General features: G+C 37.6%; 1 protein-coding gene across 1 annotated transcript in view; it reads left to right on the top strand.

Moving 5' to 3' along the window:
- The first annotated feature begins 2,177 nt into the window (after positions 1 to 2,177).
- ndc80 (NDC80 kinetochore complex component) overlaps positions 2,178 to 21,419 on the top strand; it is a 20,783-nt gene continuing 1,541 nt past the window's right edge. The window contains exons 1-14 of the mRNA XM_062024290.1: positions 2,178 to 2,319; positions 2,559 to 2,657; positions 5,646 to 5,729; positions 6,914 to 7,040; positions 10,150 to 10,322; positions 11,942 to 12,044; positions 12,132 to 12,221; positions 12,306 to 12,399; positions 12,469 to 12,569; positions 12,644 to 12,788; positions 16,704 to 16,909; positions 17,091 to 17,237; positions 17,310 to 17,399; positions 17,524 to 17,616. Of these exons, the coding sequence (XP_061880274.1) occupies positions 2,312 to 2,319; positions 2,559 to 2,657; positions 5,646 to 5,729; positions 6,914 to 7,040; positions 10,150 to 10,322; positions 11,942 to 12,044; positions 12,132 to 12,221; positions 12,306 to 12,399; positions 12,469 to 12,569; positions 12,644 to 12,788; positions 16,704 to 16,909; positions 17,091 to 17,237; positions 17,310 to 17,399; positions 17,524 to 17,616 (1,560 nt within the window). The 5' untranslated portion in view covers positions 2,178 to 2,311. The remainder of the gene's footprint in view (positions 2,320 to 2,558; positions 2,658 to 5,645; positions 5,730 to 6,913; positions 7,041 to 10,149; positions 10,323 to 11,941; positions 12,045 to 12,131; positions 12,222 to 12,305; positions 12,400 to 12,468; positions 12,570 to 12,643; positions 12,789 to 16,703; positions 16,910 to 17,090; positions 17,238 to 17,309; positions 17,400 to 17,523; positions 17,617 to 21,419) is intronic.

The raw sequence follows: 21,419 nt of genomic DNA, 5'->3' as shown, positions 1-21,419 counted from the left end.
TTGGATAAAAAAAGAAAGTAAAACAATATAAAAACAATTCAGTTGTGGGAAGCAGAATATTGGTAGCAGAAAGAAACAACCCCTTTTGTGTGAGTGGGTGTGGATGAGTGTGAATGGGGGAGGAAGGTTTTTTGGGTTGATGCACTAATTGAAAGTGTATCTTGTGTTTTTTTTTTAATGTTGATTTAATACAAATAAATAAATAAATAAACATTAGGAAGAATTGGATATGTATTACAGTACAGGCCAAACGTTTGGACACACCTTCTCATTTTAATAAGTTTTCTTTATTTTCATGGCTATTTACATTGTAGATTGTCACTGAAGGCATCAAAACTATGATAAGCAATATCATACACACCACTGTCCACTTCAGTGGTGTAGACCAGTGGTCTACGCTTGAAAATTTGTCCCACAAAATACAATCAATCATGTGTGCTTACGGACTGTATCCCTGCAGACTGTATTGATATATATTGATATATAATGTAGGAACCAAAATATTAATAACAGAAAGTAACAACCCTTTTGTGTGAATGAGTGTAAATGAGTGTAAATGGGGGAGGGAGGTTTTTGGATTGGTGCACTAATTGTAAGTGTATCTTGTGTTTTTTTATGTTGATTTAATTTAAAAAATGATTTCAAGGTAAAAAAAATGATTTTCAAGGTAAAAAATGATTTTCAAGGTAAAAATTGATTTTCAAGGTAAAAACTGATTTTCAAGGTAAAAGTTGATTTAAGGTAAAAGTTAAATTTTCAAGGTAAAAAAATATTTTCAAGGTAAAAGTTAATTTTCAAGGTAAAAAATGATTTTCAAGGTAAAAGTTGATTTAAGGTAAAAGTTGATTTTCAAGGTAAAAAATGATTTTCAAGGTGAAAGTTGATTTAAGGCAAAAGTTGATTTTCAAGGTAAAAAATGATTTTCAAGGTAAAAGTTGATTTAAGGTAAAAGTTTATTTTCAAGGTAAAAAATTATTTTCAAGGTAAAAGTTGATTTTCTAGGTAAAAAATTATTTTCAAGGTAAAAGTTGATTTAAGGTAAAAGTTAATTTTCAAGGTAAAAAAATATTTTCAAGGTAAAAGTAGATTTTCTAGGTAAAAAAATATTTTCAAGGTAAAAGTTGATTTAAGGTAAAAGTTGATTTTCAAGGTAAAAAATGATTTTCAAGGTAAAAGTTGATTTAAGGTAAAAGTCGATTTTCAAGGTAAAAAATGATTTTCAAGGTAAAAGTTGATTTAAGGTAAAAGTTAATTTTCAAGGTAAAAAATGATTTTCAAGGTAAAAGTTGATTTAAGGTAAAAGTTGATTTTCAAGGTAAAAAATGATTTTCAAGGTAAAAGTTGATTTAAGGTAAAAGTTGATTTTCAAGGTAAAAAATGATTTTCAAGGTAAAAGTTGATTTAAGGTAAAAGTTGATTTTCAAGGTAAAAAATGATTTTCAAGGTAAAAGTTGATTTAAGGTAAAAGTTAATTTTCAAGGTAAAAAATGATTTTCAAGGTAAAAGTTGATTTAAGGTAAAAGTTAATTTTCAAGGTAAAAAATTATTTTCAAGGTAAAAGTAGATTTTCTAGGTAAAAAATTATTTTCAAGGTAAAAGTTGATTTAAGGTAAACGTTGATTTTCAAGGTAAAAAATGATTTTCAAGGTAAAAGTTGATTTAAGGTAAAAGTTGATTTTCAAGGTAAAAAATGATTTTCAAGGTAAAAGTTGATTTAAGGTAAAAGTTGATTTTCAAGGTAAAAAATGATTTTCAAGGTAAAAGTTGATTTAAGGTAAAAGTTGATTTTCAAGGTAAAAATGATTTCCAAGGTAAAAGTTTATTTAAGGCAGAAGTTGATTTTCAAGGTAAAAAATGATTTTCAAGGTAAAAGTTGATTTAAGGTAAAAGTTGATTTTCAAGGTAAAAAATGATTTTCAAGGTAAAAGTTGATTTAAGGTAAAATTAAATGTCGACTTTACTCAACCAACTGCGCATGCTCGGAACATACATACACAACTACGGATGCTCATAAGGGACTACCACTACAGTAGCAATATAAAATATAACATACATTTAATATTTTACACAATATATGTACAGTCTATGATATTATGCTGTAAGTGTGTTCATGTTCGTATATAAACTAAAGAAAGAAACTCAATTAAATACATTTCACTTCCGCTTTTAATGCAGGACGAGATGGTAATCAGCGGCTTGCCGTAGTGTGCTGACGTCATCAAACGGCCATTTTGAATGATTTGGCGGGTTTCGCGACTTTGTTGTCAGTTTGGTCGCGTTCGTACCTACTTTTGGTGAAGAAGAGACAAAAATGGAGCGGTATGTATCGAAATTAAATGTTTAGAACACGTTATAATCCCCGTCTGCGAAACGATAAAGGCTTTGTATTACTTTAAGACAGTTTCCAAAGGGTGTTAGTAGCTCTCGTTGGTGTTATCGAGCTACAGCACTTTGTTCCTTCCAGACGTCAACGGACTGCTATGAAATGAGCACCTTTTGCATTTTGAATTGACACTGATGTATAATATTTGACATTGTGTGTGTGTGTGTTATGATAGTGGAAGACTGAGTCGGGCCACAGGAAGCAGGCCGTCAGACTTCCCGATGCGAGTGCAAGACAGCAACAGGAAGAGCACGGCGTACACAACACCCCGCAGGTTGCTTTTTTTATATATAACTCTTGACAATATATGATTTATTTAAGGAGGCCATGCCGATAAGAGACAGCAATATACTGCAGGCCATAATATATGTTTCACTAGCAATGAACTAGTCAATGTTTTGGTACATCTGCAACAACAGTCATCATTTGTTTGTATTTGTTTTATTTTGAAGGACAGATGTGCAGTTACATTGAGAAGATGGCTGCACCGGATTTAGCACCATGCTCATTTCCACCTGTAGTCCTTTTTATGGCGCATCTAACATCCACACCTGCTTGGCACTCAGCATCAAGGGTTGGAATTGGGGGTTAAAGGCCTACTGAAACCCACTACTACCGACCACGCAGTCTGATAGTTTATATACACTACCGTTCAGAAGTTTGGGGTCACATTGAAATGTCCTTATTTTTGAAGGAAAAGCACTGTACTTTTCAATGAAGATAACTTTAAACTAGTCTTGAGTTTAAAGAAATACACTCTATACATTGCTAATGTGGTAAATGACTATTGTAGCTGCAAATGTCTGGTTTTTGGTGCAATATCTACATAGGTGTATAGAGGCCCATTTCCAGCAACTATCACTCTAGTGTTCTAATTAGGGATGTCCGATAATGGCTTTTTGCCGATATTGTCCAACTCTTTAATTACCGATACCGATATCAACCGATATATACAGTCGTGGAATTAACACATTATTATGCCTAATTTGGACAACCAGGTATGGTGAAGATAAGGTACTTTTTAAAAAAATGAATCAAATAAAATAAGATAAATAAATTAAGAACATTTTCTTGAATAAAAAAGAAAGTAAAACAATATAAAAACAGTTACCGGTACATAGAAACTAGTAATTAATGAAAATTTGTAAAATTAACTGTTAAAGGTTAGTATTATTAGTGGACCAGCAGCACGCACAATCATGTGTGCTTACGGACTGTATCCCTTGCAGACTGTATTGATATATATTGATATATAATGAAGCAGAATATTAATAACAGAAAGAAACAACCCTTTTGTGTGAATGAGTGTAAATGGGGGAGGGAGGTTTTTTGGGTTGGTGCACTAATTGTAAGTGTATCTTGTGTTTTTTATGTGGATTTAATTAAAAAAAAAACGATACTGATAATAAAAAAAACGATACCGATAATTTCCGATATTACATTTTAACGCATTTATCATCTCTAGTTCTAATGGTACAATGTGTTTGCTCATTGGCTCAGAAGGCTAATTAAGGATTAGCAAACCCTTGTGCAATCATGTTCACACATCTGAAAACAGTTTAGCTCGTTACAGAAGCTACAAAACTGACCTTCCTTTGAGCAGATTGAGTTTCTGGAGCATCACATTTGTGGGGTCAATTAAACGCTCAAAATGGCCAGAAAAAGAGAACTTTCATCTGAAACTCGACAGTCTATTCTTGTTCTTAGAAATGAAGGCTATTCCACAAAATTGTTTAGGTGACCCCAAACTTTTGAACGGTTGTGTATCAATGATGAAATCTTAACATTGCAACACATGCCAATACGACCGGGTTAACTTTTTTTTTCCAAAAAGAAATACAATCATGTGTGCTTATGAACTGTATCCCTGCAGACTGTATTGATCTATATTGACATACACAATATGTGTTTTTTATGTTGATTTAATTAAAAAAAACAAAAAAAACATTTTTTTTATTTTATTTTTTTATTTCTTGCGCGGCCCGGTACCAATCGGTACCGGGCCGCGGTGGTTGGGGACCACTGCTTTAGATTGTCCGGGAGACCATTCCATTCTTTGATGGCTTGGTATGAAAAGGCAGATAATTTTTAGATGCGTTGGAAATATTGATAGCAAGGTTGGCTTAGGATCGTATCGATACTAACCGTACATGATATATATTGCTATGTCCCTATGTGTGTGGGAAAATATTAGGGGTGTACCGGTACACAAAAATTTCGGTTCGGTGCGTACCTCGGTTTAGAGGCCACGGTTTGGTTCATTTTCGGTACAGTAAGAAAACAACAAAATATACATTTTTGGGTTATTTATTTACCAAATTTGCAAAATCTTCCACCAAAAATATTTTTCTTAGTGTAATATTTGATGTGAAGTAATCGGAACCTTGGATAGGTCAATAATTCATAATAGCATTGATTTTGATTCAATATTATGTTTTGACAAATGACAGTTTGAAAGAAAAAAAACAGCTTTGTTCTATTAGTCAACATTGCAACTTTTTCTAAATTACATTTAACCTTCAAGCTTTTTATTTCACTTTTGTTATGTTTTTGTTTATTTTAATAGTATTTTTAGAATGTGCCGTGGGCCTTTAAAACATTAGCTGTGGGCCGCAAATGGCCTCCGGGGCACACTTTTGACACCCCTGCTATAGATAATAAAAAATTAAATCTGATAAATCTATGGATAAAAAGCAGAGCCTGGCGACGCATGCGCGTTTATCATAACTCTCTCGCTCTCTCTGTCTCTGCCCCTCCCTCACCAATGCTGCTGCGCGCACAATTTGTTTTGTTTTTAACCCCTTCTTAACCCTGAACGTACATTGAAAATACACGCAACCCTAACTCAAAATGCCGGACATTTGAGGCATTTAAGAAACTCCGCCCTGACAGCTCCGCAAAAGAGGACACGTCCGGTGAAAAGAGGACGTATGGTCAGTCTATCGTAGCCCGTTAGCTGCTAGCATGCCGTGTGTTGTGTGCATTGTTTACACAACGTGCGGTACGCTACTTAATATGTCCGTGTGGAAACTCGTTCGGTACACCTCCGAACCGGACCGAAACCCCCGTACCGAAACGGTTCAATACAAATACACGTACCGTTACACCCCTAGAAAATATACATGTTTCCATTCAGCCACATTTTTTGGATGGATTTACTGGGGAAATATAATTGGACACATGATAAAGGTATGGAAACAAGTTGTGACGGTGTTTCTTTGGCAAAAAAAAACAAAACATGAATCCTTGTGTTGATTAACAGCAAACAACCTTCATTCGGAATGCTCAACGTACCCAAACCGCAGTCGGGGACGTCTGAGAGAAGGACAAGCTTTTTTGGTCCACGGTAGGTGAACGACAGTAACAAGATGCAACAGTAACGCTGATGTGATATTTATATCTACAAACATTGCTGTATACCAGTGGTGTCCAAACCTGCATATATACAATTTGAAGGTGGTGTGGGTAAGTAGGTATTATTATAGCAAAATTATTTGCAATTGCATATCTCAATCTGTGTGTTTTAAACATAATACAGACACACAGATAAAAAAAAACATGCGCAGATCTCATTACAGACGCACATATTGAGATATGTGTTTGCAAATAATTTTTGTTACAATAATGCTTCCAAACGGGGGGCCACTTTCATACATTTTGTGCAAGATGCTAAAATCAATCAGTAATAGAACAAGCTAAGCTTTCTGAACACAACATCAATGTCTTTGTGTGAGAAATAATTTTTTTTTAAATTTTCCAAACACCGTATTTTTTGGACTATAAGTCGCTCCGGAGTGTAAGTCGCACCGGCCGAAAATGCATATCGTATTTTTCGGAGTATAAGTCTCACCGGCCGAAAATGCAAAATAAAGAAGGAAAAAAACATATAAGTTGCATGTTTTGGGGAAATGTATTTGATAAAAGCCAACACCAAGAATAGACATTTGAAAGGCAATTTAAAATAAATAAAGAATAGTGAACAACAGGCTGAATAAGTGTACGTTATATGAGGCATAAATAACCAACTGAGAACGTGCCTGGTATGTTAACGTAACATATTATGGTAAGAGTCATTCAAATAACTATAACATATAGAACATGCTATACGCTTACCAAACAATCTGTCACTCCTAATCGCTAAATCCCATGAAATCTTATACGTCTAGTCTCTTACGTGAATGAGCTAAATAATATTATTTGATATTTTACGGTAATGTGTTAATAATTTCACACAAGTCGCTCCTGTGTATAAGTCGCACCCCCGGCCAAACTATGAAAAAAACTGTGACTTATAGTCTGAAAAATACGGTATACCAAGGACCAGTAGAAAAGAAGCTGCAAGTGGAAAATGGCCCCTAAGTCACTCTTTGGACACCCTTGCTGTACACCAATCATGTTTAGCTGTATAGTGGAAGGGCAAGGCAACCATCAGGATGCTAATCATCAGGAATGAGAGTGTTTATCTTGTCAAGTAACCAACCAATGGATATGTTAAAAAGTTGTGGTGTTTGATGGTATTTTGGACTGCAGCATGAGTGGAGCCGGCATGCCGCGTACAAGCAGCATGTCTGGATTTGGAGGGACTGAGAAGGTCAAAGACGCTCGGCCGCTGCATGACAAGTCTTACGTGCAGCAGTGCATCAGACAGCTCCATGAGGTAAAAAAAAACCTACAGTGGTATCACGGTGTTCGCCGCACGCAGTATTTTGCATAGGACTCGTTTTTTTGCCGAAAATGTTCTCCAAGGTTTGCACTGATTTTCATATACCGTCTCTCAGTTATTGTACGATATGTTAAATGTTTATTTTGTTTTATTTTTCATTGTTTTTTCATGCAAAACTATAATTCTCCAAAAATTGGTCTTGCGTTAACAATATTGGGTGTCTGAAAAGGTTTAATTGGATTTGAATTATTTCTTAGGGTAAAAATTGCTTCGGTTTTCATACATTCATACACGTTTTCATACATTCTTCGTCTGACCTTTTGGAATGGAAAACTGAGGTACCACAGTCTGTATATGTGTATATATATACTGTATCTATATGTACAGTATATACAGTACAGGTCAAAAGTTTGGACACGCCTTCTTATTCAATGCGTTTTGTTAAATTTTCATGACTATTTACATTGTAGATCAGGGGTGCCCATTACGTCGATTGCGGAGGGTGTGTCAGTCAATCGCCAACCAGGCGTTGAAAGAAAAGTCCTAAAAATTAGCGATCGGAAATCTTCTCTATGACGTCACTTTTGTCACTTGATTGACATTCACGGCACCCGAGGGTCTTGTGAGATGACTCTGGCTGCTGCGAGCTCAGGGTGAAGGGAAAAAAGACTGTCAGGGAGGCGAGAAACAGTTTTTATTTCAACCACACCTCCTGTCAAAAGCCTAAAGACTGACCACATAGTTCCTGTCTTCACAATAAAAGCGCTGCTCTATCCTGCCTGCGCTAACAAAATAAGAGTCTTAAGAAAGCTGGCGTGCACAAGCCCGCAAGCCACAGAGTTTGCCGCCAATGTATTTCTTGTAAAGTGTATAAAAAGGAGTATGGAAGCTGGACAAATAAGATGCCAAAAAGCAACCACTTTCATGTGGTATTGGACAGAAAGGAGGACTTTTTTTCCCCCCTCCATTAAAAAATGTGGACGTTGTCAGCACTACTGTCAAAATCAGGTAGTACACCAACTTATATTCTTGTCTTCAGGAAAGAAAGGAATCTATATGTTAAACATGCTTGTATTATCATTAAACACCTTTTAACTTGTTAACAAAAACGTCTCTTTCATAAATAAATAAATATAAATTATATATATGAATGAGGTAGATCCCTTCGACTCGGTCATTTAAAAAGTAGCTCGCCTGCTGAAAAGTGTGGGCACCCCTGTTGTAGATTGTCACTGAAGGCATCACAACTATGAATGAACACATGTGGAGTTATGTACTTTAATTAAATAATGTGAAATTACTGAAAACATGTTTTATATTCTAGTTTCTTCAACATAGCCACCCTTTGCTCTGATTACCGCTTTGCACACTCTTGGCATTCTCTCGATGAGCTTCAAGAGGTAGTCACCTGAAATGGTTTTCACTTCACAGGTGTGCTTGAAGCTCATCGAGAGAATGCCAAGAGTGTGCAGAGCAGTAATCAGAGCACACGGTGGCTATTTTGAAGAAACTAGAGTATAAAATGTTTTCAGTTATGTCATCCTTTTTTGTGAAGTACATAGCTCCACATGTGTTCATTCATAGTTTTGATGCCTTCAGTGACAATCTACAATGTAAATAGTCATGAAAATAAAGAAAACACATTGAATGAGAAGGTGTCCAAACGTTTGGCCTGTACTGTATATCATTTGATTTAACACTGATCTGTAATGCTTTGTTGATGTGCATTAAATATAGGGATGATACTCGAAACCGGTTTTCTCGGTTGTTCGATAAGAAAAGAACCGAGTCCTCTGACTCGAATCGGTACCCGTTATCGAGACCACTATAGTAAAGAAAAAGAGTTGGTTCTTTATTCGAATCCCTGGGAACGAATCCCGTCCCAACCAGAAATGCTCCGTGTGACATCACAAGAAATGGCATCACGTAGCTCAGTCATTAGGCGCAGATAGCGAAAGCAGGAAAAAAATGGACGGGAAAAAGCGCTCCACGGTGTAATAAAGTTCAAAACAAAAGGTATAAGCCAATGAATAACTTCACTGAGAGATTTGAGCAGGGTACAAACACATGAAGAACACTTTTACGACCAACCGGAAACATAGCAACCAGGCCAGCAACGCACCTCCTTTACGGCAGCTGTCGCAACGTTCTTAAAGCAACCGCAGCACATACATATATGACAGCTCCCTTTTTTAACTTTCGTTTTTCTTTCCTTGTAAACAAAACAAAATCACACTGTATATGTGTTGTCTGTCTAATTATAAATAATGCAGACGAGGCGTGTTGGCTGAGTTCTTGACGTTTACTTTCACAGCGTGCTCATAACCTCATTCTTAGCTGCCGGGTGACGATATGCAACAACACTTTTCGGGGCTACCGCGCATGCTCGTCACTCCCGTTGCATGCTGGGTAGTGTAGTCGTTATATTCCCTAGCTCATAACATCTTTCCCCCTATAAGGAAATAATGTTAACTCAAAGTGTATTTCTTTTTTTTAGCTTTAACTTTTCATTTTTTTAGCATTGTATCCACATTTGCAAACAACTTTTCTCTTCATCGAATTTTCTTTCAATAAAGAAATAAAGTGCAAAAATGTCAAAGCATCATAACAAACAGTTATGTCAAATAGCAGCAGAATTGCACTTTTTGGAAAGCTGCATTACCGTATTTTCAGTTTTGTGCCCAAGGGACTGATTTTATTTAACACTATATTATTTACACACAGAGACAGGTTGTTTTTGTGCTACTGTATATATCTGTTTTTCTGAAAAATCCCACTTAATATACTTTGGGTAACAACAGTCAATATTTATTTATTTTATTTTTTTAGGGGGGTAACAGTCAATATTTATTTATTTATTAGATTAAATTGTTTTCTTATATAATAAAAGAGAGCTTTTGTTAAACCAAATATTGTGTTTTTTTCCATATACAACCACCTATCTGGACTCGATAAGAGAATCGATAAGGAATCGGTTCGATAAGAGGATTCGATAATAGGCTCGAACTCGATAATTTCTTATCAAACATCATCCCTAATTAAATATATTGTGCGTAAGAAAGTGCATGTAAGAATACCAAATAATTGATTTTTCCTGTGATAGTTCCTGACAGAGCAGGGCTACCCGGGCCTCTTGTCCCCCAAGACTCTCCAGTCACCTTCCACCAAAGAGTTTGTCAAGATATTTGAGTTCATCTACCGCCAGCTGGACCCCACTTTTGAAATGCCCAACTCTAAAGTGGAGGAGGAGGTTCCTGCTCTCCTCAAGGCCCTCAGGTTAGACACCATAGAGGTCTTAAAGCAGTGGTCCCCAACCACTAAAACACACCAGTAAGCTTGTTCATAGATGTATAAAAATACTCCTGATGGGAAGTCGCCATTTGTTATATCTTTGTTACATGGGACAATGCACATTAATGAACATATAAAATGGCAATGTGCCAGATTGTGCCCAAATGCTCATTTACATCTGCAGTCCTTGGCAAGTTGATGGACAACAAGTTCCATAAAAAGTTAAGTTAGACAGCACCGACATCAGACATAAACGGCATAATAAAATTCACAAACTCAAATATAATACAGCTAAAATAAAATAGAGACCCTTAAAAAACAGTAGTTTGCTGCTAACCATTAGAGATGTCCGATAATATCGGACTGCCGATATTATCGGCTGATAAATGCTTTAAAATGTCATATGGGAAATTATCGGTATCGGTTTCAAAAAGTAAAATTTATGACTTTTTAAAACGCCGCTGTACGGAGTGGTACACGGACGTATGGAGATGTACAGAGTGCCAATAAACCTTAAAAGCACTGCCTTTGTGTGCCAGCCCAGTCATAATATCTACGGCTTTTCACACACACAAGTGAATGCAAGGCATACTTGGTCAACAGCCATACAGGTCACACTGAGGGTGGACGTATAAACAACCTTAACACTGTTACAAATATGCGCCACACTGTGAACCCACACCAAACAAGAATGACAAACACATTTCGGGAGAACATACGCACCGTAACACAACATAAACACAACAGGACAAATACCCAGAACCCCTTGCAGCACTAACTCTTCCGGGACGCTACAATATATACCCTCAACCCCGCCCACCTCAATCTCCTCATGGTCTCTCAGGGAGAGCATGACCCAAATTCCAAGCTGCTGTTTTGAGGCATGTTAAAAAAAAAAAAAGTACTTTGTGACTTCAATAATAAATATGGCAGTGCCATGTTGGCATTTTTTTCCATAACTTGAGTTGATTTATTTCGTAAAACCTTGTTACATTGTTTACTGCGTCCAGCGGGGCATCACAACAAAATTAGGCATAATAATGTGTTAATTCCACGACTGTACATATCGGTATCGGTTGATATCAGACTAGGTAATTAAGAGTTGGACAATATCGGAATATCCACGACTGTATATATCGGTATCGGTTGATATCAGACTAGGTAATTAAGAGTTGGACAATATCGGAATATCGGATATCTGCAAAAAAGCCTTTATCGGACATCTCTAGTAACCATAGTAGTTAAAGTGCCAAAATGCATGTGTGCTAGTTTGTTGTGTATAATAAGTGTGCTTAAGGATGAAAATACACATCTCCTTCAGATATTATTGCACAAATAGTTTGCATTAACGGGTGTTTACACGCATGGAAAAAAATTGCACCAAAACGCAAACATAAGATTATCTATGTATGAAAATTGATTAAATTATGAATACATAACTTTTAGAATATAAATAGAAATCCATTAAAAGCCTTATTGTATGGCCAATTTGATATTTATATTTTACATCATATATATTGTGCAATACTACTTCCTAATAATATATACATATATATATATATATACACACACACACAGTATCATTATCTCTCTCTTTCCTTTAGATATCCCTTTGTCCTCTCCAAGTGCTCTATGTACTCTGTTGGTGCGCCACATACGTGGCCTCAGGCGCTGGGTGCCCTTATGTGGATGATCGATACCGTGAAGGTGAACGACAAACAATGTTTAAACTGAAATGAGAGGTTTATCTTTAAACACAACAATTTTCTGGACGTGGCCTGTCTGTGGCGTCAGATCACCTGGAGCCTAAGCAAACAGGACCTGCTCTTCAGTGACTTCTGTGAGGACAGCGATAACGTTGAGGAGGGTGCCGAATACAACAAGGTACCAATGCAACCAATACAAGGGCTGTTTCACAACTCCGGACTTTCATCTAAAATGTTCTCACCTCTTCTGCTGTGTCCGCAGCTCTTCCTCGATTACACAGCCGATACGTACTCTAAATTCCTGCAGGGTGCCGACACCTTTGAGGACGATGACGAAACTTTCCTCACTAAACTGAGTACGCGCAGTTTTTGTGTTGAAGTAAATACAGTATGTGCAGGTTGAATATGTTTCTGTTTCGTCACAGAGAAGCTGTACAATGTTGATGAAGACCTTTTGGCCTCCACGGAGGAGAAGAACAGGATACTGACTGAAGAGGTTGAACGTCTGGAGAAGGAAAGCCAGAAGGTCAGAAGAGTCTCTCACAAAATCTGGCACTGCATTTATGTCACGTGTTGTGTAACGACCCTCTGCCCCCATAGGACCGTCTAACGACCAAGAGGATGGAGAAGATGAAGCTGCAGTTGGACCTCAAGAAGCTTCAGGAGTATAGCAGCAATCTGGAGTCCTTCCAAAATAACCTGCAGGCCAAAGACTCTGAGCTGACTGATGAGTTGGAAAACGCTGGTAAGACAGCTACTGCTGTAAATGTCAGGATGTATCATACAGGGCAGGGTCTTAAAAAGTCTTAAATCGAACAAATTCAATTTAAGGCCTTAAAATAAAAAATTGCATAAAACTTATAAAAGATTTTGAAAGGTCTTAAAGGCCTACTGAAATGAATTTTTTTTATTTAAATGGGAATAGCAGATCCATTCTATGTGTCATACTTGATCATTTTGCGATATTGCCATATTTTTGCTGAAAGGATTTAGTAGAGAAAATCGACGATAAAGTTCGCAACTTTTGCTCGCTGATTAAAAAAAGCCTTGCCTGTACCGGAAGTAGCGTGACGTCACAGGAGCTAGCATTCCTCACAATTCCCCGTTGTTTACAATGGAGCGAGAGAGATTCGGAGCGACAAAGCGACGATTACCCCATTAATTTGAGCGAGGATGAAAGATTCGTGGATGAGGAATGTTACAGTGAATGACTAGAGAGGCAGTGATGGACGTATCTTTTTTCGCTCTGACCGTAACTTAGGTACAAGCTGGCTCATTGGATTCCACACTCTCTCCTTTTTCTATTGTGGATCACGGATTTGTATTTTAAACCACCTCGGATACTATATCCTCTTGAAAATGAGTCGAGCACGCGAAATGGACATTTAAAGTGACTTTTATCTCCACGGCAATACATCGGTGACACACTTAGCTAACGTGATAGCATCGTTCTCAAATGAAGATAGAAACAAAAGAAATAAACCCCTGACTGGAAGGATAGACAGAAGATCAACAATACTATTAAACCATGTACATGTAACTACACGGTTAAAAATTCTCAGCCTGGTAAGGCTTAACAATGCTGTTGCTAACGACGCTAAGGCTAATTTAGCAACTTAGCAACCGGACCTCACAGAACTATGATAAAAACATTACCTACGCCAGCCAGCCCTCATCTTCCCATCAACAGCCGTGCTCACCTGCGTTCCAGCAATCGACGGCGCGACGAAGGACTTCATCCGTGGGTTTGGCGGCAAGCATCGGCTAGGCGTCTGCTAAGTAAGTAGTCCTTGTTGTGTTGCTGTAAGTATTGTACTTAGCCGCTAATACACCGATCGATCCCACCTACAACGTTCTTCTTTGCAGCCTCCATTGTTCATTAAACAAATTGCAAAAGATTCACCAACACAGATGTCCAGAATACTGTGGAATTTTGTCGAAGAAAACAAGAGGTTTTTGTATCTGGTCCGATGGGGTCCAACCACTTCCGTGGATTTTGTGACGTCACACGCATAAATCATATCCAAAGGAGTTTTTCAACCGGAAGTGTGGCAGGAATTTTAAAATTGCACTTTATAAGTTAACCCGGCCGTATTGGCACGTGTTTCAATGTTAAGATTTCATCATTGATATATAAACTATCAGACTGCGTGGTCGGTAGTAGTGGCTTTCAGTAGGCCTTTAATCTATTAACATTACTTTTATCTAAAACATACACAAACTTCAGTCTAGCTTTTAAATGTTTACATTTTTGAGGATGTTATAACATAGCTACAAAACGGCACTATCAATCAATCAATGTTTATTTATATAGCCCTAAATCACAAGTGTCTCAAAGGGCTGCACAAGCCACAACGACATCCACGGTTCAGAGCCCACATCAGGGCAAGGAAAAACTCACAACCCAGTGGGACGTCGGTGAGAATGACTATGAGAAACCTTGGAGAGGACCGCAAATGTGGGTAATTCCCCCCCGCTCCCCTCTAGGGGAGACCGGATGCAATGGACGTCGAGTAGGTCTGTCATAATATTGTGAAAGTCCAGTCCATAGTGGATCTAACATAATAGTGAGAGTCCAGTCCATAGTGGGGCCAGCAAGAGACCATCCCGAGCGGAGACAGGTCAGCAGCGCAGAGATGTCCCCAACCGATGCACAGGCGAGCGGTGCACCCCGGGTCCCGACTCTGGACAGCCAGCACTTCATCCATGGCCACAAGGGAGAGGGGGGCAGAGGAGTAAAGAAAAGAAACGGCAGATCAACTGGTCTAAAAAGGGTGTCTATTTAAAGGCTGGAGTATACAAATGAGTTTTAAGATGGGACTTAAAACAGGTAGCCTACTAAAGTAGGCCACCTGTGCTGCCCGGTCGGAATTGATCAATAACCACCAGCTAGTGTGCTGTGCGCGCGCAGCGGTGTGTTGTTTTAGCTCAGCATAGCAGCGGAGAAAACCTAAAGGGGAACTGCACTTTTTTTGGAATCGTTCACAATTATGAGAGACAAGAACACACATTTTTTTGTTTTTTTTTGCTGAGTACCGGTATATTACCCGAGGGGGCGTGACTACAGGATAGAGTTGCCAAATGGGAAACGCTTTTGCATGCATGGTATAGAATTTGACACCACATTTTAAATTATAATAATGTTAGTAAATTATCAGCTGGAAAAAATAAGAAAAAAATCCTCTGGTACATTACATGGGACATGTAAGTGTCCGAAGGACAGCCAAAAGAGGTTGGTAGATGAGAATAATTCTAATGTTAAATTATAATGTAGAAATGCACCCAATGGCAGGTAATGTAGTCTTGATTTTCAAAATATTATTTTTGGGGCTGGCGTGGCAGAACTTCGTGCTGGTAGAAATGTCCCTCTTTTTTTTTAATGATAAATGGGTTATACTTGTATAGCGCTTTTCTACCTTTAAGGTACTCGGAGCGCTTTGACAGTATTTCCACATTCACTCATTCACACACACATTCACACACTGATGGTGGGAGCTGCCATGCAAGGCGCTAACCAGCAGCCATCAGGAGCAAGGGTGAAGTGTCTTGCCCAAGGACACAACGGACGTGACTAGGATGGTAGAAGGTGGGGATTGAGCCCCAGTAACCAGCAACCCTCCGATTGCTGGCACGGCCACTTTACCAACTTCGCCACGTCGTCAGTTTTCCTCTTTTTTTTTTCTCAAAGCGTGCTCACACCCCTGCATTTGAGTGTCTTATTGAATGAACACGCTCAGGTGCTGGAAGCAATGCACAGAGTGAAACCTCTTACCCTGTTTGAAATTTAAAAGACGAAGAAAAAAAACATGGCAATTTATCAATAGCGATAATATTATTGAGTTCATTTTCATAATAAGTCAATTAATTAATTGACTTACTATCGGCCCAGGTCTAACCACTGGTTAATAACAACAAACTGCATTTTGGGGGATTTTTGCCTATTGTTCACAATCATTATGTAAGACAAGAATTCAGATTTATGTTTTTTTTAATGCATTCTAACTCGTAAATAAACTAGAATAATATTCCGCCCATAAAGCCCTTTAAATCGCCATAAAAAAATCTTTAATACTACATGTACATTTTGTGACTTGAATATTAACTAGCTATTAGTGATATTGTTATTATAAGCGCTAACGCAGACAAACTATTTATAGCGGGGCCATGATCACAGAGCGCCAACCAGCTGGTGAGGCTAAGTTGGCATCATCGGCCGGTGAGCTGCTTTCGTGCTCGGGAAAGTTTATTGTAAATCATAAAAAAATGCCTCTCACAGATCGATGTGAAATGCGTCTTAAATTGTATTCTTTGTGGTCTTAAAAAGTCTTAAATTTGACCTGTTGAAACCTGCAGAGACCCTGATCATATTGTAGTGCTGTGCGATGTGGCAAAAAAGTTATCACAATTAAGTTTTTAATATAATCTGATCTTGATTAATATCAAGATGACTTTATGTTGTTTTTTTTACCTGCCAGTGTCAAAGCATATGTATTGACAACTAAATAAACTAGAGATTAGATTTTTAAAATATATTAACAGACTGACTGTCAAGTTTTGAGGGGAAAAAAAGGATTTTAAGTGCACCTTATAGTCCGGAAAATACGGTACACTAGTATGCAGTGTCGCTTTTTCTTATCGTCTCCCGTTGGGTTTTCCACAGCCAGCTCTCTCGAGTCCCTCAAACACCAGCAAGTGGACCTGCAGAACATCCTGCAGAACCAGAAGCTCACACCGGCTGACGTGGAGAGGATCAACAGAGAGAAGCGGGAGCTCCAGCATACCATCGGCATCCTCAGCAAGTCTCTGGAAAATGCGCAGCAGCACAAGTGGAACGAGGAGATCGCGCTGGCCAAAGTAAAAGAGAAGGTATGGTTCACATCCAATTGCGGTACACAGCGACCACACCGCTGGGTAAAACATTTGAAACATTACAAATGTTGCTCCGGTTGGTAAAGACGTGTGTGAGCGTCTAATGTTGTGGCCTAATACATCGTCATTTTCCTTGAAATTCTAAATACAACCCCAACTTGTTGTGAACTGGGTCCAGGCTGACTTGAAACTGGCCGAGTACCACAGTCTGGCCCGTAAAGTCAAGCTGATACCAATGTCAGCGGAGAACGCTGGCGGTCGCGACTTTGAGCTCAGGCCGTTTGATAGCGGACCAGGAAACATTCAGTTTATGACACAAACACAGGTAAGTACTTTTTGATGGTTTCATCAGCATGTATTGTCATAACCACATATTTTAATATGTTGTATTTTGTAGAATCTCCTTAAAAAACTAGTCCGCGACGTGGAGGAGGAGAACGGTCGACTGCCCAACATGAAACTCAGCCTGGAGGAGGCTTGTGAGCAGGTGATCAAACGCTATCACACAGCCAACCTCTCACTCTTGCGTAATATTAAATACTTGCTGACTGAGTCTGCAAGGACCATTTCCAAAGCCGCCCTCATTTATTTCCCATCACGGTCCCTTTTAGGTGAACTTGGACATCCTGGACAAGAACAACGACCTGAAACAGCTGAAAGAGCAGATCCGCAAGGTGGATGAACGCTGGGATTCTGGCCAGGAGGTACCGTCCCAACACTTGAATATACCCTACATCAATACCTCCAATACCTCCACATTGGTGCCTGTCTGTCTCTCTGTGTGTGTGTGCGTTTGTTAAAGTGCCTGTTTTTTTTTGACATTACAAATTGACGCCGCTTTAAAACGTACTTGAATTGATGTAGAGAAAGTTTAGCTCTCTGACCTTGGCTAAAATGATAGTTAAAGTTATTTTTCACACAACTTCGTCTCACTCTAGCTTGCCAAGGTTGAGACCGCATCCGCCTTCCAGACGTCCGACATTATGCCTCCGCTTTAAATAAAATGATGAATAAATAATCACATTATTGCACAGGGAGTATGTTAGCCTTTTAGATAGCTTACAATTGGCGCTATAGTTGCCAGCTAGCGATTAACGTGCCCATTCTCGGCAAGCAACTAGCACATTAAGTCAGCTAGCGATTGGCGTGCCAGTTGTCAGCTAGCCATTAGTGGGCCAGTTGCCAGCTAGCGATCAGCAGCGCTGTACTATATTATTGGAATATCTTAGTATTTCCCAATAATAGGTTACTTTTTAAGACTAGTTTAATTTAAAACAATTTTTTAAAGATACAATTAGGGCAGGGGTCGGCAACCCGCGGCTCTTTAGCGCCGCCCTAGTGGCTCTCTGGAGCTTTTTCATAAATGTATGAAAAATGGAAAAAGATGAGGGGAAAAAAATATATTTTTTGTTTTAATATGGTTTCTGTAGGAGGACAAACATGACACAAACCTCCCTAATTGTTATAAAGCACACTGTTTGTATTAAACATGCCTAACTGATTCGAGTATTTGGCGAGCGCCGTTTTGTCCTACTAATTTTGGCGGACCTTGAACTCACCTTAGTTTGTTTACATGTATAACTTTCTCCGACTTTCTAGGACGTGTTTTATGCCACTTCTTTTTTTGTCTCATTTTGTCCACCAAACTTTAAACGTTGTGCATGAATGCACAAAGGTGAGTTTTGTTGATGTTATTGACTTGTGTGGAGTGCTAATCAGACATATTTGGTCACTGCATGACTGCAAGCTAATCGATGCTAACATGCTATTTAGGCTAGCTATATGTACATATTGCATCATCATGCCTCATTTGTAGGTATATTTGAGGTCATTTAGTTTACTTTAAGTCATCTTAATTCAATTTATATCTCATGACACACTATCTGTATGTAATATGGCTTTTAATTTTTTGCGGCTCCAGACAGATTTGTTTTTGTATTTTTGGTCCAATATGGCTCTTTCAACATTTTGGGTTGCCGACCCCTGAATTAGGGGGTACCAGCGCTGTTTTTCTATCAGTTTGGGGGTCCTTCGCCTGAAAAAAATGGAAGATCCCCGTTATAAGATGTATAAGTAAAGTAATATGAAATAATACATCTCAACCATAACCAATTGTATTTTTCACAATAAGCCGTGGGCCAGTAAAAAAACAAGCTGTGGGCCTTAAGTAGCCCCTGGGCCGCACTTCGGACTCCAATTGTTGTTGTTTTTTTAAGGAAGATTTTAAACTAGGGATGTCCGATAATGGCTTTTTGCTGATATCCGATATTCCGATATTGTCCAACTCTTTAATTACCGATACCGATATCAACCGATACCGATATCAACCGATATATACAGTCGTGGAATTAACACATTATGTCTAATTTGGACAACCAGGTATGGTGAAGATAAGGTACTTTTAAAAAAAATATATAAAATAAGATAAATAAATTAAAAACATTTTCTTGAATAAAAAAAAGTAAAACAATATAAAAACAGTTACATAGAAACTAGTAATTAATGAAAATGAGTAACATTAACTGTTAAAGGTTAGTACTATTAGTGGACCTGCAGCACGCACAATCATGTGTGCTTACGGACTGTATTGATATATATTGATATATAATGTAGGAACCAGAATATTAATAACAGAAAGAAACAACCCTTTTGTGTGAATGAGGAGGGAGGTTTTTTGGGTTGGTGCATTAATTGTAAGTGTATCTTGTGTTTTTTATGTTGATTTAATTAAAAAAACAAAAACAAAAAAAACCAAGCGATACCGATAATAAAAAAACAGATACCGATCATTTCCGATATTACATTTTAACGCATTTATCGGCCGATAATATCGGCAGGCCGATATTATCGGACATCCCTATTTTAAACAGTATCTATTAGAGATGTCCGGAAATATCAGACTGCCGATAGTATCGGCTTATAAATGCTTTAAAATGTAATATCGGAAATTATCGGTATCTGTTTCAAAATTATCTGTATCGGTTTCAAAAAGTAAAATGTATGACTTTTTAAAACGCCGCTGTGTACACGGACGTAGGGAGAAGTACAGAGCGCCAATAAACCTTAAAGGCACTGCCTTTGCGTGCCGGCCCAATCACATAATATCTATGGCTTTTTACACACACACAAGTGAATGCAATGCATACTTGGTCAACAGCCATACAGGTCACACTGAGGGTGTCCGTATAAGCAACTTTAACACTGTTACAAATATGCGCCACACTGTGAACCCACACCAAACAAGAATGACAAACACATTTCGGGAGAACATCCGCACCGTAACACAACATAAACACAACAGAACAAATACCCAGAACCCCTTGCAGCACTAACTCTTCCGGGACGCTACAATATACACCCCCCGCATCTCTAGTATCTATTAATATTTTATGTTTGGTACAGTAAAGTTCTTAATGACTCGAAATACAGCTTCCTTATAGTACCAGCTGTGCAATGATGGGACACTGCTGTCATCTTAGGCGTGCCACTTTGTATGTTTATGTATTTCACGGCTTAAACAAATTGAGAACTACACGTTTCACTCCTATCACTGCATTTAGAAACAAACGTGGCAGCCTCATGCATACAAGTCAATGGAATGAAATCCATCCAAAGGCTAAAATATTCCACATTCTAAATCAGGAGTCACCAACCTTTTTGAAACCAAGAGCTACTTCTTGGGTACTGATTAATGCGAAGGGCTACCAGTTTGATACACACTTAAATAAATTGCCAGAAATTGCCAATTTGCTCAATTTACCTTTAACTCTATGTTATTATTAATAATTAATGATATTTACACTTAATTGAACGGTTTAAAAGAGGAGAAAACACGAAAAAAATTACAATTAAATTTTGAAACATAGTTTATCTTCAATTTCGACTCTTTAAAATTCAAAATTCAACCGAAAAAAAGAGAAAAACTAGCTAATTCGAATCTTTAAAAAAAAAAAAGAATTTATGGAACATCATTAGTAATTTTTCCTGATTAAGATTAATTTTAGAATTTTGGTGACATGTTTTAAATAGGTTAAAATCCAATCTGCACTTTGTTAGAATATATAACAAATTGGACCAAGCTATATTTCTAACAAAGACAAATCATTATTTCTTCTAGATTTTCCAGAACAAAAATTTAAAAAGAAATTCAAAAGACTTTGAAATAAGATTTAAATTTGATTCTGCAGATTCTCTAGATTTGCCATCATAATTTTTTTGAATTTGAATCATAATAAGTTTGAAGAAATATTTCACAAATATTCTTCGTCGAAAAAACAGAAGCTAAAATGAAGAATTAAATTAAAATTTATTTATTATTCTTTACAATAAAAAAATACATTTACTTGAACATTGATTTAAATTGTCAGGAAAGAAGAGGAAGGAATTTAAAAGGTAAAAAGGTATATGTGTTTAAAAATCCTAAAATCATTTTTAAGGTTGTATTTTTACTCTAAAATTGTCTTTCTGAAAGTTATAAGAAGCGAAGTAAAAAAAATGTATGAATCTA

The sequence above is a fragment of the Entelurus aequoreus genome, linkage group LG17, assembly GCF_033978785.1.
Source record: "Entelurus aequoreus isolate RoL-2023_Sb linkage group LG17, RoL_Eaeq_v1.1, whole genome shotgun sequence".
NCBI lineage: Eukaryota > Metazoa > Chordata > Actinopteri > Syngnathiformes > Syngnathidae > Entelurus > Entelurus aequoreus.
Note: the sequence above shows the minus strand (reverse complement) of the source record. Positions and strands in the feature narration are given on the sequence as shown.